We start from the raw sequence: 16,581 nt of genomic DNA, 5'->3' as shown, positions 1-16,581 counted from the left end.
ACATGGAAAAATATACAACTTACTTCATTTGTCCTCTATTATAGCAAATATCTCATCCAAGGTCATATTTTTGGTCTTTTTGCTGAAAGTCTCGATTTCTGATGTAAAGTGAACCCAAAAGCTCTTACCTTTGGGAAGAAGGAAGAGGGCTTTGAATTTGTTGTAGATGTGATCCGCCTTTTTCCTTATAATACTTGTCAGCTCCTGGAACTCTTCCAACTCCTTTTGTGTCATCGTCCAATTCCTGGTGTTGCCGACGTACTTCCTCACTTTTTTTACAGTTGTAACAATGTCGGGGTGTTTCTTAAGCATGAGTGAATTGATAGCAAGTTTATCAAGATTGTCAAGGCTTGCTATGCACTTCTGCGGATCAGGATTCTTGAGGCTGAGAGATTCTTTGATGCTATAGTCAGCATCAAGAATTTTTCCTTCAATAGTAAACCACTCATTTTTCTCTTCTTTGCGCTGTCGAACCACTTCGGCATATTTATCTTTAGTCCATTGATCCATATGCACATCAACGGATTCTTTGAACTCGCCAGACTCAATGCGCTTTTTAAGGGATAGAGCATACTCCAAGACCATTTCATCCCAATCATCAGCATATCTATTTTAAAACAGATACTAACTATAATAATTTACAAGAGAATTTATAAAATTCAACAAATATTTTAAAAAATTCCATTTTATTTTTTAGGCCTGTTGTGGAAAAAAAATGGTAAAGTTGCCAAATGTCAAAAAACAAAATGGAAAATTTTCAACTAAAAAAGGCCTTTAAAAAAGGACAACAGACAATAGAGAAAAAAAATAATATTAGTTACCTGCTGTTTTCAAAATTTGGCCGATTGAGTGTTAAAGGAATTTTTACTCTGTTGGGCTCTTTTCCTGCAAAAAGAAACTCATTTTCTGGTCTATCGGTTTTTGATTTTGCAACTTTTCCCTGTTTGCTTTCTTCATTAAGCTCATTAAAATCTGCAAATCGCTTTGGTTTTATTTTTCTCCCTGATCTTGACATCACTTCAAGCGAAGATTTTGGACCAGATCTGTTCTTGTATTCTAATTTATCGTCTTGTTCCTTATCGCTGTCTCGTTTATCGTCGGCCTGCGTGCTCATTTCTTTGTCTTTATCTACCATTTCCGATTGGTTTTCTTCTACCATATCCATTGCTGTTGTGGACGTCGGTACTGGAGACTCTTCAGCAGCCGATAAAGGTTTCGCTCTCTTCGCCTCTTTCTCTGATACTTCATCGGATTCTACTTTCCTCTTTTTCTCCTTGGGCTTTGCCTTAGGAGTAGGCTGCATTGGTTTTGTCGGTTGCCTTGCATTAGAGACCCTCCGTCCTCCACCAGGTTTAGGTGTATCTGTTTTACCATCTTCAGAAATACGCTTCGCTACCTGAACAAAAAAATAAATGAAAATAAAGGAAAGATTATAATAACAAATCCAAGAGAATGTAAAATGCCGCAAATTAAAAATCACCAGTACATATAATATCTTTAAACCTGTTACATATAGCAAGCAACAAAATAAAATATACAATATAAGGAATATCTAGAAACACTAAGCAGAAGGTTGAGAAACAATGTGCTTAAGATCCAATTATCATTCCAGGTACCTATCTATTCACTAAAAGGAGCAAAGGCATCAAATTCCATAATGAAAGGCACACTGAACAACTTTCAACAAGCTGGGTATGAAAAATTTTGCCCAACATTATGTCCTTGCATCGCCAATTCACAAGAAAGATCACTTTTTTCACCCATCTTGAACTTGATTTTTAATGATTCTCTTAGAATCATAATTAATGTGAGAAATTCTCTGCCAATCTGGCCCAATGTCACTTGTAATTTTAATATATCATCTTTTATTTTTCATATTTCGTTACTGCAAATTTTGATTTTGATGGGTGCTGATACTGATTCAACCCATCCAAATTAAATCAAATTATGGTCTGGTCAGGAGCTTGAGCTTCTTCATACATTTGTCCATTTTCTTCCAGTCAGATAACTCACAACTATCACCAACTACTTTTAGTTAACTAGTTTTTCTCTTTAACCTAGCTTACACTCACTTGATGCCTGTTGAATATAAAGTATTGGGAGAACCTTAATCAACAAGTGCTCCAACATATGAGTTTTTTTGAGATGAGCCATCGTAGGTCAAATCACTCAAGATTCCCCTCACTTGTTTGTTCAGTTCATATGTAAGTGTTTAATTTTAATTTTGCTTTTTGTGTTGTCCTGTATTTTGTTTATTTAGCTCTTTTTGCTATTGAAGCATTCAATTTGTATTATGTACAAGCTAATCAGCTCTTTCTTTAGATTCTGCTTTAAATGAACATATGTTTGTATGTCTTAGGTTTTGTTTGTATACAATATTTGTTCATTATAAATATATTATTATAAAAATTAGCTGTTTTTTTTTTTCTTCAATGGGGAAAATTGATTTGAGATTCGAGCATTTTGACTTTTGAGCTGGACCCTAGAATGAATTGCACTCATATCTTAAAGAACCACTGTACTGGTGTATAAGTTATTTGCCCTCAGTTTTCTGCTGACTGAACATAAAGAACAACAAAATTAACAGCATTTTAAACTGAGAGCAATTACCATAAACTGGACAAATAAAAATACAATGCAATGCATATTTGATTTAATTTGTAATTGGACAATAAGTACAGTAAAATTAATATGACAGGTTTTGGGCTGTGTTTGCAAAGAGGTCACATAAAGCTTACGTCGACAACTCACCATGCTAAGTTAAATTTAAGGATGGGTTAGGGATTGAATTATGGTCTTATGCTGATGATAACTTAACACATAAATGACTTCAAGTTTGTCAACGTACCACAAACTATATTATTTTAAGTGTTGGATGTATTGACCACTTTTTTACCCATGAATATTCTGGATCATGGTATGGTCTAGATGAAAGAGAGTATCAATAACTGGGGCATGAAACAATTCCTTAGGGAGTGGAATTTATCCCCCGGACACAGGCAAACGAAAGAGTTTGTTAAGGCGATCAAACCAGCAGAATCGAAATGGCTATTTCTTATCTCAAGGAAGGGAATTAGGAGGCTGATAGACCGGGCCACTGCCCACTGAGAAGACACCTCTTCGTAATGGGTATCCTACCAGATCCCTTTTGCCGCTTCTGTGAAATAAAAGAAGAAACAGCAAGGCACTACCTCGCAGAGTGTGATAGGTATGCTAGGTCTAGATTTGAAATCTTTGAAGGAGAGGACATCACTCCCCGAGATAAAATGGTCCAAAATCTTGAGGTTTGTGAACAAGTTCAAGAGGTTTATGCAGGACACGTGAGCCAACCAAGTCCCGGACCTTGGGTACGGGATTGGGTACGAGTCTACCCAGGCATTTACCCCCTCGGGTCTTGGTCGCCCATGGCGGCTATAAAATAACCATTAAGGACAAATGGGTCGTGGTGACCATGGCGGCTTACCTATGAATATTCTGGATCATGGTATGGTCTAGATGAAAAAGATCCCCTTTAGTCTAGGGGTTAGGGCGTCAAACTCCTATGTGCCACACTAGAGGTTCTTGGTTCAAATCACCCATGGTTTTTTAATAAAAAAAATAATATGAAAAACAAGTGGTTCGACCCCTCATTTGTGACACCCAGCAGGTAGTTAGATATTGAGCCATCCTGTGTGACACTGAATAAATTACTGTACTTTATAGCTTGGTTGTGTCTATTTTCATTTTGATTATCCTAAATGTTTGGGACTATCAGACACATTTCAGCATTTTGCCGTATTAGTAATTTGCAAAACTGTGACATATAGTTTGTTATTTCCGATCATTTTGGTCTACCTATCCTCAGCGTTTTGGTCAATCATCTCACCAACTTAGGGTAATGACCAGTGTTTTTGGAGTCATCAGTCGTTTCATAGTTGTAGCATTGTGCTAACACACTCGGTTTGGAAACAGTAGGGTAGTGTTATGAAAAGCACTTCAGAAAAAAACCGATGTGTCATTAGCCTTATGTAATAAGTTGTGTTTAAGCTAATAATTAAAATAAAGAGGATTGCCCAAAAGTGGCTCCAGACATGAGGGCTTTACCGAATATCACTGAATATTTGCCAAGTCTCTATTGCTTATTCTGGCATTCACCAAATAGCGTACTTACATATACACCCGTGGAGGGTTTGTTATGTCGAGCCAATCCATTTTCAACCAACAGAAACAACGCTATGTTGTTCTTTCATTAATACATCTAGACTAGTTAGGTATCAATATATAAATAGAAGTATATACTTTCAATCCATTTCCAGACATCAAAAACCTCATTCCGATTTTTGTAATTTAGAAGAGAAACATTCCAAATTTTTGGTTCAAATCGAGGAAATCGAAGACTGTAAAGTTAACCCAAATAAATAACACTATGTTGTTCTTTCTTAATACATCTAGACCAGTAAGAATTTCGAACCATTTCCACACATTGAAAAGCTCGTTCCGATTTTTGTAATCTGGAAGGGAAATGTTCTAAATTTTTAGTTTAAATCAAGGAAATTGAAGACTGTAAAGTTGGGCCAACAGACATAAAGCTATGTTGATCTTTCATTAATACATCTAGACTAGTTAGGAATCATTTATTATTAAAAAATAAATAGCAGTAAATAGTAGAAAATAACTGTTGATTGATCATTACAATTGTTTTATGTAAGGAACAGTTGATTTCCAAATGTGTAGATGCTTTGATTTCGACTGCTTCACGAATATTCGTGCACTCTGAAGCGGACAAGAAAACTGACAATTAGCCGAGCACTGAATATTGTTGCTCGGTGAATAACCAAGCACCCCTTTGCTTGGCATTCGGCGAAACCCTTGTCTGGAGCCACCTTAGGAGGAATGGTTAATGAATTAAATCATTATCGATCATTTCGTTCTGCGTCCTCGCTCGGTTGATCTGTCTGATACGTTTCGACACTTCACTCTCAGTGTTGAGGCCCAGACTCAGTGAAGATGGACCAAAATGACTAGTAACAACCAAATTTCATATCCCTCACCTAAACACTCCATTTTAACCATTCTTTAGGCTAAGTATTATTGCTGTTCAATTAAGAACAAAACAATGAAGTTTTTATTTTTAAATCCCCTATTCACATTCTTTTTTTTTCTCATTTCAGAAATATGAAATAAATCCTCTTTGTGTCTCTGGAGTTATTTTTATTAATATCACCTTCTTCTTAAGAGATATTCCAAAGATTTTAAGAGAAATAGGAGAAAATATCAAATCCTTGGGGAAAAGGCGGAAACGGGTCCTCACCTGCTTGGGCGTCTCGCCTTTGCTTTCGTCGACGGATATCGCACTTTCGTCCAAGTCGGGCTGCTTCTCTTCGGCCGTGCCGCCGGTGGCCGCGGCCAATTCGGCCAGCTCCTCTTCGGTCATATCGTCTTCTATGCCGGCGAGGGCTTCGGTGAAGTTTTTGTGCTTTTTCGGCTTGCCGAGCTTCGCCTTGTTCTGAACGTAGGAGCAGATGTCTTCCGCTTTCACGACCCCTGTTTCCCCGGTACCGTAAAAATAAACGTGGTACTTCATCTTGCTCGGGGTCTCGTCGGCGAGGGCGTCGATCTTCGCCGGCCAGGGCGGATAGCCGCGCACCTTGGCGAACACTTTGTCACCTTTGGCGAATTTCGGCTTCATAACTATTTTTTAAACAACTCCACTATCAAACACTATTCCTAAAGGGCTAAATAATAAATAATAATCCTGTTAAAAGGATAAAAACACTATTTCACTCTGTTACCGCCAAAAACGTAACTTCAGCCTTTTACCAGTAACGAACAAATGCGAAGGCTTTTAGCCACAGCACCTTGCAGTCAAGGCAAACGATCCAGGATCACCAGCGCCACAGTTGAAATTTCTCAGAACCATAAACTTCGAGTAATACTCAGAATAATGTACGGTATTTAATGACCGTTAATTATTTGGAGGTCGTGAGATGCGGTAGGTTCAAAAAAACATTTTCTTTATCGTACCAACGTTTCGATCTTTATTGAGATTAGCTTCAGCGCCTGAGATTTATAAACATTGTTTAAATTATACTACTATATGTAAGATGTGAAAAAAAAGAGTTTATACAATGTTAGAAATTTTAGACTCAATCAAAGTATTTGTATTCACTCAAAGTCTCTCTTTTCACCACAAGAACATAAAGATGTACAAACATATCCTACATAACAATCACTAACAACACATAATCAACAGAATAATCAACAACTACAATTCAACGCTAACACCATCTACTATTACTAATGATACTATATCAAATCTATCAAATACAGACAAACTAACATACATATCCATGCCATTCATTAACGACCTATCACATAAATCAAATACATTATTCCCTTCTGATAACATTAAAATAATCTTCAAAAACTATTAACACCCTTTTTTCCAAAATTAAAGACCCCACACCAGTAACAAATAAGGCTGATGTAATTTACAAAATCAATTGTTTAAATTGTCCGACAATGTACATGGGAATTACATCCCAATATGTGGATAAGAGAGTAAAGAAACATATCTATGATTGCATAAAATCCTACAGCACTGGCTGGCTAACCACCATTTTGAACATCAACACAACTTCGACTGCAACAATTTAAAAATATTACCACAGAACAAAACAAACATAAATGTAACGTTTTAGAAATGGTTTGCATCAACAGAGATAAACACAGCATCAACTGTGTGCAAACTCAGTCAAAGCTACGTTAATATCATTAATCAAATTCAATATCAGTAACATACATATAACACACAAAACCTATAATACATTTCTTTTTTTCGTTCGCAACAGCAGAGGTCATATAAACCCTCAGGGTGCCAGTGTATTTGAAAAAAAGCCCATTTGTATGTCGGGTTCAAATGCAGGGCCGCTGGATTCGAACCTGGGACCTTTACCTTACAGTGATGAGCGCTGTGTCAAAGACTAAACCTTGCGGCCAACGAAGGCCCCTACCCATTATTTCTGTTGATGTAAACCATTTCTAAAAAGAGATAAACACAGCATCAATTACAGAACAGATACATGTAAACTCAGTCGCAGCTACGCCAATAGCATTAATCAAATTCAATATTGATAACATATATATCATCACATCACATTCCACACATCAAACATTTTCACATAGTCTAATTTTTCAACAATTTAGCTTTCCTTTTCCTATTTATACTCGTCTATATAATCCTGAAAGGATAATCTGGCCGAACCATTACCAACGTTTTTTCCCTTCGTTGGCTCTTTTCACCTCAAACAAGCCTTATACAAAAATGTCTTTTCTATACCGACTTCCTTCCCACCCCTTCAAAATTCAACGTATATAAACATAAAACAGCAATATCTCACTGGCACTCTCAACACGACACGTAAGAATGGCACAATTATGCAGAAGACAAACACTTTGAGCGAATAGAAATACTTTGATTGAATATAAAAAAATATATTTTGCATTGTATAAATTCACTTTTTTCCACATTCTACATGTTTTTGTTAAATTTAAACAATGTTTGTAAATCCCAGGCCCTGAAGGTGATCTCAATAAACATCGAAACGTTGGCACAATAAAGAAAATGTTTTTCTGAAACCTACATCACACCAGATTACATCTCACGATCTCTCAATAATCATTGTATTTAGTAAGAAATGACAAAAAGAGAGACAAAGTTTATACATGTTGATAAGAGAAAACAATTTTAAATACTGACAGAGAATCTTTCAATGCCAGAATATTCTTCTTTAGGTTGTTACTAAAATTTATTTTTTTATTTCTTCTATCATTTGTAATTCATGAAAACTAAACTGCTAAAAATGAATATTGCCAATTTTATAGTATTTAATCCATTTATTTAATAGTCTAATTGACCACATTAATTATTTCAAATAATTATTCTTTTTATGTAAAATCTTAGTTGAGATTAAAAAGTGTCATGAGCAGGATTTGAACCCTTTTTGACCTTCGGCATTGTGTTGAAGCGGGGTATGTGCTGTCCAGGCACTGCAGCCTTCTGGCTTATTCATAGGTTCCTTAGTTCAGTGCACTAGACTCAATCCTTCTTCTCAGAAGATTCAGGTCATTGACTGTCTCTGCTACAATTTCATTCCCTATATTTTTTTCGTTTGTTAGGTTAAATTTCCATTGAGCTGTTGCTCTGCATTTGAAGATGATATGCTGATTCCTCCTCCTCGTTACATAATCTGTAGATGGGATCATCGTTGCATACGTCCACGTGGTGTAGATGTTTTCTCAGATGCCAGTGACCGGTGATCCATTCTGCGAATTCTATATTTGTTCTACTTATCCTAAGTTTTAGGGGCCTATGTATGGTCTTGCAGATCCTCCCCTGGCCAGTTTGTATGCTTTCTAGTTACCCAAAATTCCTCTGTGCCCAGGCAGCAAAGATATCATCAGGTTGTCGTGTTTCCCAGATTTTGGAGATTGTGGATGCATTCACTGACTAATTTTGATGTGATTTTTTACATGTTAATGCTTTAATGGCTGCTTGGTTATCAGATCTTATGAGGATTTTTGCCAGTGGTTACACTTTTTTAAGGCATCCATTTCTGCTTGGAAAGGGCGAAGTGTATTTTTTGAAAAAATTTTTGACTACTTTTCCATCCAGTTCGGGTCAAACCGGACGTAAAAGTGTTAGAAGTAAGAAAATCGACCGAGCCGTCCACGAGATATATAAGAAGAAAAGAGATGGGTAACTCAGAATTTTTTTTGACTACTTTCCCATCTAATTCGGTTCAAAACGGACGTAAAAATGTTAGAAGTAAGAAAATCGACCGAGCCATCCACGAGATATAAGAAGAATGGCGATGGGTAACTCAGAAATTTTTTTGTCTACTTTTCCATCTAGTTCCGGTCAAACCGGACGTAAAAACATTAGAAGTAAGAAAATCGACCGAACCGTACACGAGATATAAGAACTAAGGAGGCTAAGAAAAGCGGAGGATAACTAAGGATTTTTTTGACTAGTTTACCATCAAATTTGCTTCATACCTAAAGAAAGTTATAACTACTAGTCTAAAAAACGAACAAAAGACTTAAAATGCAGTAAACATTATGACAAGAGTCGGGCGTCGGTGGCCGCACCGGTAGGCATTTACCTCACGCAGTTTATTTATCTAGTTATCCCAATATAATTTAAAATGTTATACAACTTTTTAAAAAACAAACAAATCCCTAACTTTCACGGGGCGGCGATGACGTTAAACCATCAAGACTTGTAGTCCTTGCGAAACTGATAACTCTACCCCGTGAAATAGCTTAAGTCTCATATTAGTCCACCTAGATACTTTGCATATTTGTCTTATTATAAAACATCTAATTTATTGCTTTGATAATTATTTTACTAAACTACACTAAAAAATATATACATATATTAATAAATTACGTTATGTTATGTTAAAAATGTAATTCACAGGCAAAAGTTATTTATGTGACCATAATTACATTAGCTGCTGACGCAATAATAAAATATTAATAATAACATGCTCACTTACCTGACTGCCAGCAGAGATAGAGTTGATTTACCATTTGCAAATCCCTCCTAGGAAAAGAAAAAAATTTTGTTAATATTTGAGAATGGAAGACAAGGTATTTATAAGAAAAACATATACAAATAAAATTTACCCTCTGAAGGCAATAATCCTCGCCTTAAAACAGCTTCGATGAACCAGCTAACTACACACTGTTCTACACTCGCGGAACAACTTAACGCACTGTTGAAATAGCACTTTGTAAAAAAGTAAAAAAAAAAAAAATGCAAAAATGACTCAAAACCCTTGCAAAAAGAAAACAGAAATGTATAAACCCTACAATAAATTAAATGTCAATTCCAGGCAAAAGTTATAAGATCACAATTATATTAGGCATATATACATAATTATATGGGGCAATAATAAAATGTTAAAAATAACATGCTCACTTACCTGACTGCCAGCAGAGAGAGTTGATTTACCATTTGCAAATCCCTCCTAGGAAATGAAAAATATTTAGTTAAAATTTGAGAATAGAAGACGAGGTATTTATAAGAAAAAGATATATAAATAAAATTTACCCTCTGGTGGCAATAATCCTCGCCTTAAAACAGCTCCGATGAACCAGCTAACTACACACTGTTCTACACTCGCGGAACAACTTAACGCACTGTTTAAATAGCACTTTGTAAAAATGTAAAAAAAATATGCAAATATGACTCAAAACCATTGGAAAAAGAAAACAGAAATGGATAAAGCCTACAATAATTTAAATGTAATTTCCAGGCAAAAGTTATTTATAAGACCATAGCTATATCAGCTTCTGGGGCAATAATAAAATATTAATTCTAACATGCTCACTAACCTGACTACCAGCAGAGAGAGTGGATTTACCATTTGTAAATCCCTCCTGCAATAAGTAAAAATTTTGTTAATATTTGAGAATGGAAGACAAGGTATTTATAAGAAAAAGATATATAAATAAAATTTACCCTCTGAAGGCAATAATCCTCGCCTTAAAGCAGCTTCGATGAATCAGCTAACTACACACTGTTCTACACTCATGGAACAACATAATGCACTGTTTAAATAACAATTTTTGGAAATGTAGGAAAAAATACAAAACGGCACACCATCACCTACAAAAGAAAACCACAGAAATATATAAAGCCTACAATCAATGAAATACAGTTTGCAGTGACAAATGTTTTATCAGATCACAGAAATAATTGTATTAAATATAACAGTCACTTGCAAAAATGGAAAGATATCATTTATTGTACAAATTCTGAATAGAATTTCCATATAAATAATTTTAATAAATCTTATGTCATTTTTGTTGTTACCATCAATGGCAATTTCTTTTTTATTAACCAATAACATAATAAGCTCTTCTTTTGGAAATAAACGCAAAAAACAAAAAAAAAATGTTTATTGTGTTTTTCCATATAAAACGACCTGCTGGGTTGATAGGATGAAAGATTAAGCTCATTTTGAAAATACATGGGGACAACCTAGAAAACAAGGAAACCATTTTTCTTTTTCGATGTAAAACAATATGGAGGGTTGATTAAAGTAAGAAGAATGGAGTACCGTCATTGTTGCATAGGAACATCATCTAATAGTATTGGTAAAAAACCCTTAGAAAATTGAGGACCCCCTTTGGACATTTTGGAGAGAGGAATTTCCGAGAACATATAGTAATCAGTAAAATATTCACCCCCTTGTGGAAATTATGTTGTCGGTTTCTTTTTGCCATAATTTTATCATTTTATTACCAATTTAAAATTAAATTGCACCATTGTTTTCAGTGTAAAAATACTCTTTAAAATGATGTGTCAGGATGTATAGGGTCATATTTGAAATTTTGAAGTAATATGAAGTATATATATATATATAGCACCCTTTATATATACTGCATGGGGTAATAAAATCCTGGCAAATCTAGTGTATCGTGGGTCGGAATATATTGCTCAATTTAATTAAAATGAACAGAATAAGAATAAATTACAAATATCCCTGTTCATTGGTGAACAGTTTATTTTGAATAAATTTGCTCTATTTTATAAAAAATTAAAAATTGCTTTGACTGCATTGCTTTTTGCACCAGCCCTATAAGGGAAAAAAACTTACAATATTCGGTTTATATTGTTTTTAAACATTTTCCAACTTTTTTTAATTCAGCTGCAGTAGGTTTTAATTATGTTTGAGATTTTTTTTTTTTTTTTTGCTTTGATGGCAAGTTTCTTTTTGCCATAACTTTTTCATTTTTTTTACCAATTTAAAATTAAATTGCACCATTGTTTTCAGTGTTAAAAGTCATTTAAAATGATGTGTCAACATGTATAAGATCGTATTTGAAATTTTGAAGTTAAACTGGGCCTGAGGTACTCTGTATAATTTTTCTCCAATAAAGGGAAAAATTTGAAACTAGACTAAAAAATATTAAACGGTTTTTTATAGCACCTTTTATATATAACCGCATCAAGGTAATAAAATCCTGGAAAATTCCACCATTATCATGATAGAAAATAAGGCATGTACAAACATGTTCATCCATTTAGAAGGCAGGTAATGCACACTTTTCCGAATATATCAGTCAATTTAATTAAAATTAATGGAATAAATTACGAATATTCATTTTTGAGCAGTTTATATCGAATAAATTTGCTTTATTTTATAAACAAACTAAAAATTTGTTTGACTGCCTTTTCAAAACCTGCATTATTTTTGCATCAGCCCAATATAAATAAATAAAACACTTACAATGTTCGGTTTATATTATTTTTAAACATTTTCCGTTTATTTATTTATTTTTTATTTTTAATTTAGCTGCAATGCGTTTTAATTATAGGTAAGATTTTTTTTGATGGCCTGTCATCTGCCATGATGTTTTTTTTTACCAATTTGTAATTGCCCAATTTTTACTTCAATTACAATTTAATTGATTTATAAACTTTAAGATGTGTAATTTGAATGATTCGATCTACATATAATTAATTGATGATTAAAAGCTTACTCTTTATCTTCTAGCTAACTTAGATATAACTAAATGGCGTTTGAGTTTGCTATGAATAGAATGTCAGCCTATTTGTTAACTTATATGACAAATTTATTCCACATTTCCTTAGTGGGTCATAATCAATGAATGATTCCAATTAATTATTATTTTTATTTAAGGTTTCTGGTTGAGATGAAAAATTACTCACTATAGCTCAAGTGGTTAGAGTAGCCGTGTATTGAACCGAAGATCGTCGGTTCACATCCCACTCATGACACTAATTTTTCACCTCAACCAAAAACCTTAGATAAAAAGAATAATTAATTGGGATTATATTAAAACAATAAAGACGAACAAATTTCTCTTTATAAATAAAGAGAAAATACCTTTATTGAGGGTTTAAATGAAATTTTAACATCTTAATTGTTTGAGCCAGCGGCCGAAAAGCTTTTGACCCATAACCCAAAATAAATCAATATCCGAATTATGTAATAACTGAAAACTGTTCACTTGACTATTTTCAATGTAATCCATTAAAAACAAACAAAGACCGAGACTTTTTTAAACTAATAAATGTCAGATATTAAAACTACCTTTTTTGAGGACGAAAATGAGACGTTGAATCGATGGCCGCCAGGAGAGAAAGAGAACGAATGGCGGGAGTATTACTTCCCTGCCAACCAACACATAATTAATCATACAATTCTCTCACAAATTAATTTAAACATCGGTAAATGTTTAAAAATAATATAAACCGAATATTTTAAATAAGTTTTTTTTAATTATGCCCGATTCTTTTAAAAATTTAATCATAATTTTACACTTTTACGACATACATTGTTAAGCTGGCAGTGATCCGATAGGCCGACGATTCTCCAGTTAGAATTTGAATAATTATTTCATTTTAAAAATAAATAATTAATTCTTAAATATTCCTTAATTTTTTGTGCTATTATTTTTAGAAAGGACTTTGATTAATGTAATATTTTTTATTTAAACTGAAGGATCCTTGAGTCGCTGGCCGTTTCCCGCCATTCCCAAGGCGATTCAGGCTCCAACTGGCGGACGAGACTCGGCTTTTTCACGGTGAGCTTTTATTAACAAATATTATAATTTCCAATTATAGAAAAGCGGCTTTTTGCTGAAATCGAAGAGAAATCGTTAATGAAATAATTTATCAATCGTCAGTTTTAAATACTGATTTGTTGGATGTATTATTGCGACATAGCAAGTTGGTCCAACCTCTTTGGATCGCCTGTTGACTTTGGTAAAATTTTCCTCCTGGATCAAATATTTTTCCAAGAGGAAAATATATTTTTATTATTAGCAATATAATTATTTCAATTCATTTTACTTTATGTCTAATGTCTTGGTTGAGATGAAAAAGTAAGTGTAACAAGTGGAATTTGTGCCCAAGACCTTCGGCTCAATACGCTTCTGCCTAACCACTTGAGGTATCATCTCATGAAGTCACTACAGCTCAAGTGGTTGGAGCAGTGACATATTGAGCTGAAGGTCGACGGGTTCAAATCCTGCTTGCAAAACTAAAAACTATAATTAATTCAATTAATTTTTTTCTAATATCTTGGTTGAGTTGAAAAAGTTAGTGTTACATTGTCAAATAAATTCTTGATGTTATTGAATGGTTGGCATCATTTGCATATGTGAAATTGAAGAAACAACAGTAATTCAGGGTTTGGCGAAGGATATTTGACACTTTTTTCTAATCATACCTGATCATTTAAGGTTGAATTACAAGAATTTTAAAAAAATTAACACATTGAATATCCATTTAAAAAGTAAGTTAGAAAGTAAAGGAGGTTGTAATATCAGTAAATAGTTAATTTTATACCTCTGCAATTTGGGTTAATGATACTGAATTTGAACCAAAAAGTTCCTTGATGAACTAGGCCTTACCAGTGTGTTTTAAGCACAGATCGGGGAGTACAATAAGTCTTAAAGGGTGCAGTATATATGCACCCTGACTAATACATCTATCTATCGAATTTAAAATAGATTATTTTAATGAGTGTTTAAAAAAATAAATACAGTTGGTGCTGTTTGTTTCAATCACTCGGCACTTTCCACTAAAAACATCATGAGGAGTGATTCTTGCACCCACAACAAAAGCATTGGATAATATTACATCAAAGTTTTTATTTTATTTTGAGATAAGTTTTTTTACAATAATAAACACTACATGTACAATATTGTATGTTTTGAAGCCTTTGCTATTTTATATTAGTGCTGTCAAAATCTATATATTAGTAGTGCACAACATGTTCATTGCCGTTGAAGGTTAAAACCAAAAATACATAAGATTTTTTTAAAGTATTTCTCTGGGGATTCTATTTGGGATTTGTACAATAATTCAGATTCCTCCCTTTTTGTAAGTTATAGTTATATTTAATACTATTTTTCTTTGATTTAATAAAAATTTTGTCTGTGTAAATTGTATTTAACTTATTTTAGGCTTTATATATTTCTTGTGTTTTGCTTTTCTAGGTGGTGGTGTGCCGTTTTGGATTTTTTCCTACATTTCCAAAAAGTCCTATTTAAACAGTGCATTATGTTGTTCCATGAGTGCAGAACAGTGTGTAGCTAGCTGGTTCATCGAAGCTGTTTTAAGGCAAGTATTGTTGCCTTCAGAGGTTAAATGTTATTTATATCACATCTATTTTTTATAAATACCATATCTTCCATTCTCTGATTGGAATTTTTTCTTTTTCCAGGAGGGATTTAAAACTGGTAAATCAACACTCTCTGCTGGCAGTCAGGTTAGTGAGCATGTTACTATTAATATTTTATTATTGCCTCAGAAGCTAATGTAGTTAAGATCGGTTAAATAACTTTTGCCAGTGAATTACATTTAATTTATTGTATGCTATATATATTTCTGTTTTCTTTTTCCAAGGGTGTTGAGTAATTTTTGCATATGTGTATATATATATATATATATATATTTACATTTTTACAAAGTGCTATTTAAACAGTGCATTAAGTTGTTCCGTGAGTGTAGAACAAAGTGTAGTTAACTGGTTCATCGAAGCTGTTACTGATTGTTTTTAAAAAATTGTATAATATTTTAATTTAAATAAGGATAACTAGATAAATAAACTGCTGATAGAGATGAGAGGAGAGGAGAGGAGAGGAAAGAAGGAGGGAGCGAGAGAGGGGGAGAGAGAGAGTGAGAGAGAGAGTGAGAGAGAGAGAGAGTGCATGAGAGAGAGAAGAGAAAAAATAAATAATTTTATTAAAATTTATACAATATTATGTAATTCCCTTCTAATTATCATATACATTTTTTTCGTGTGTTTAGCAAGGTAAATATCAAAGCAATAAATAAAAACTGTATAATAACAAAAATATGTAAAGTATGTGTGTGGACGAACGTGAGACTACACTTTTTCACGGGGCAGAGTCATCACTTTCGCAAGGACTACCAGTCAAGATGGTTTAGCATAATTGCCGCCGCGTGAAAGTAAGCGACGTGTTTGTTTTTTAAAAAGTAGTGCGATATTTTAAATTATATTGGTATAACTAGATAAATAAACTGCTGATAGAGATGAGAGGAGAGGAGAGGAAAGAAGGAGGGAGCGAGAGAGGGGGAGAGAGAGAGAGTGAGAGAGAGAATGAGAGAGAGAGAAAGAGAAAAAATTATAAATAAACTTATTAAAATTTATACAGTATTATGTAATTCCCTTCTAATTGTCATATGTATATATTTTTTTAGTGTAGTTTAGTAAAGTAAATACCAAAGCAATAAATTAGAAGTAGTATAATAAGAAATATCCAAAATATCTGCGTGGACGAACGTGAGACCTAAGTTATTGGACGGAGCAGTCACCAGTTTTGCAAGGACTGCCAGTCATGATGGTTTAGCATAATCACCGCCCCATGAGAGTAAGTGACGTGTTTGTCTTTTTAGAAAAGTTTATAATATTACTTTTAATCGATATAGTAATGAGTATAAGTAGATAAATAAACTGCTGATCTAGAAGAGATGAGTGGAGAGGACATCGACTAAATTTATATCAATTTATTTAAGTATTTTTACTATGACTT

General features: G+C 33.7%; 1 protein-coding gene across 1 annotated transcript; it reads right to left on the bottom strand.

The window, feature by feature from the left end:
• On the bottom strand, positions 1–5,831 carry LOC106665567 (PC4 and SFRS1-interacting protein-like). The gene is made up of 3 exons (XM_014392060.2): positions 5,291–5,831; positions 822–1,396; positions 1–607 (listed from the first exon to the last, which is right to left on the bottom strand). The coding sequence occupies exons 1-3, from the start codon at positions 5,666–5,668 to the stop codon at positions 25–27; spliced, it is 1,536 nt and encodes a 511-aa protein (XP_014247546.1). The 5' UTR covers positions 5,669–5,831; the 3' UTR covers positions 1–24.
• Positions 5,832–16,581: the final 10,750 nt, after the last annotated feature.

Source organism: Cimex lectularius, unplaced genomic scaffold, assembly GCF_000648675.2.
Source record: "Cimex lectularius strain Harlan isolate CLEC.00 unplaced genomic scaffold, Clec_2.1 scaffold37, whole genome shotgun sequence".
NCBI lineage: Eukaryota > Metazoa > Arthropoda > Insecta > Hemiptera > Cimicidae > Cimex > Cimex lectularius.
This window is presented reverse-complemented; position numbering and strand designations above follow the sequence as displayed.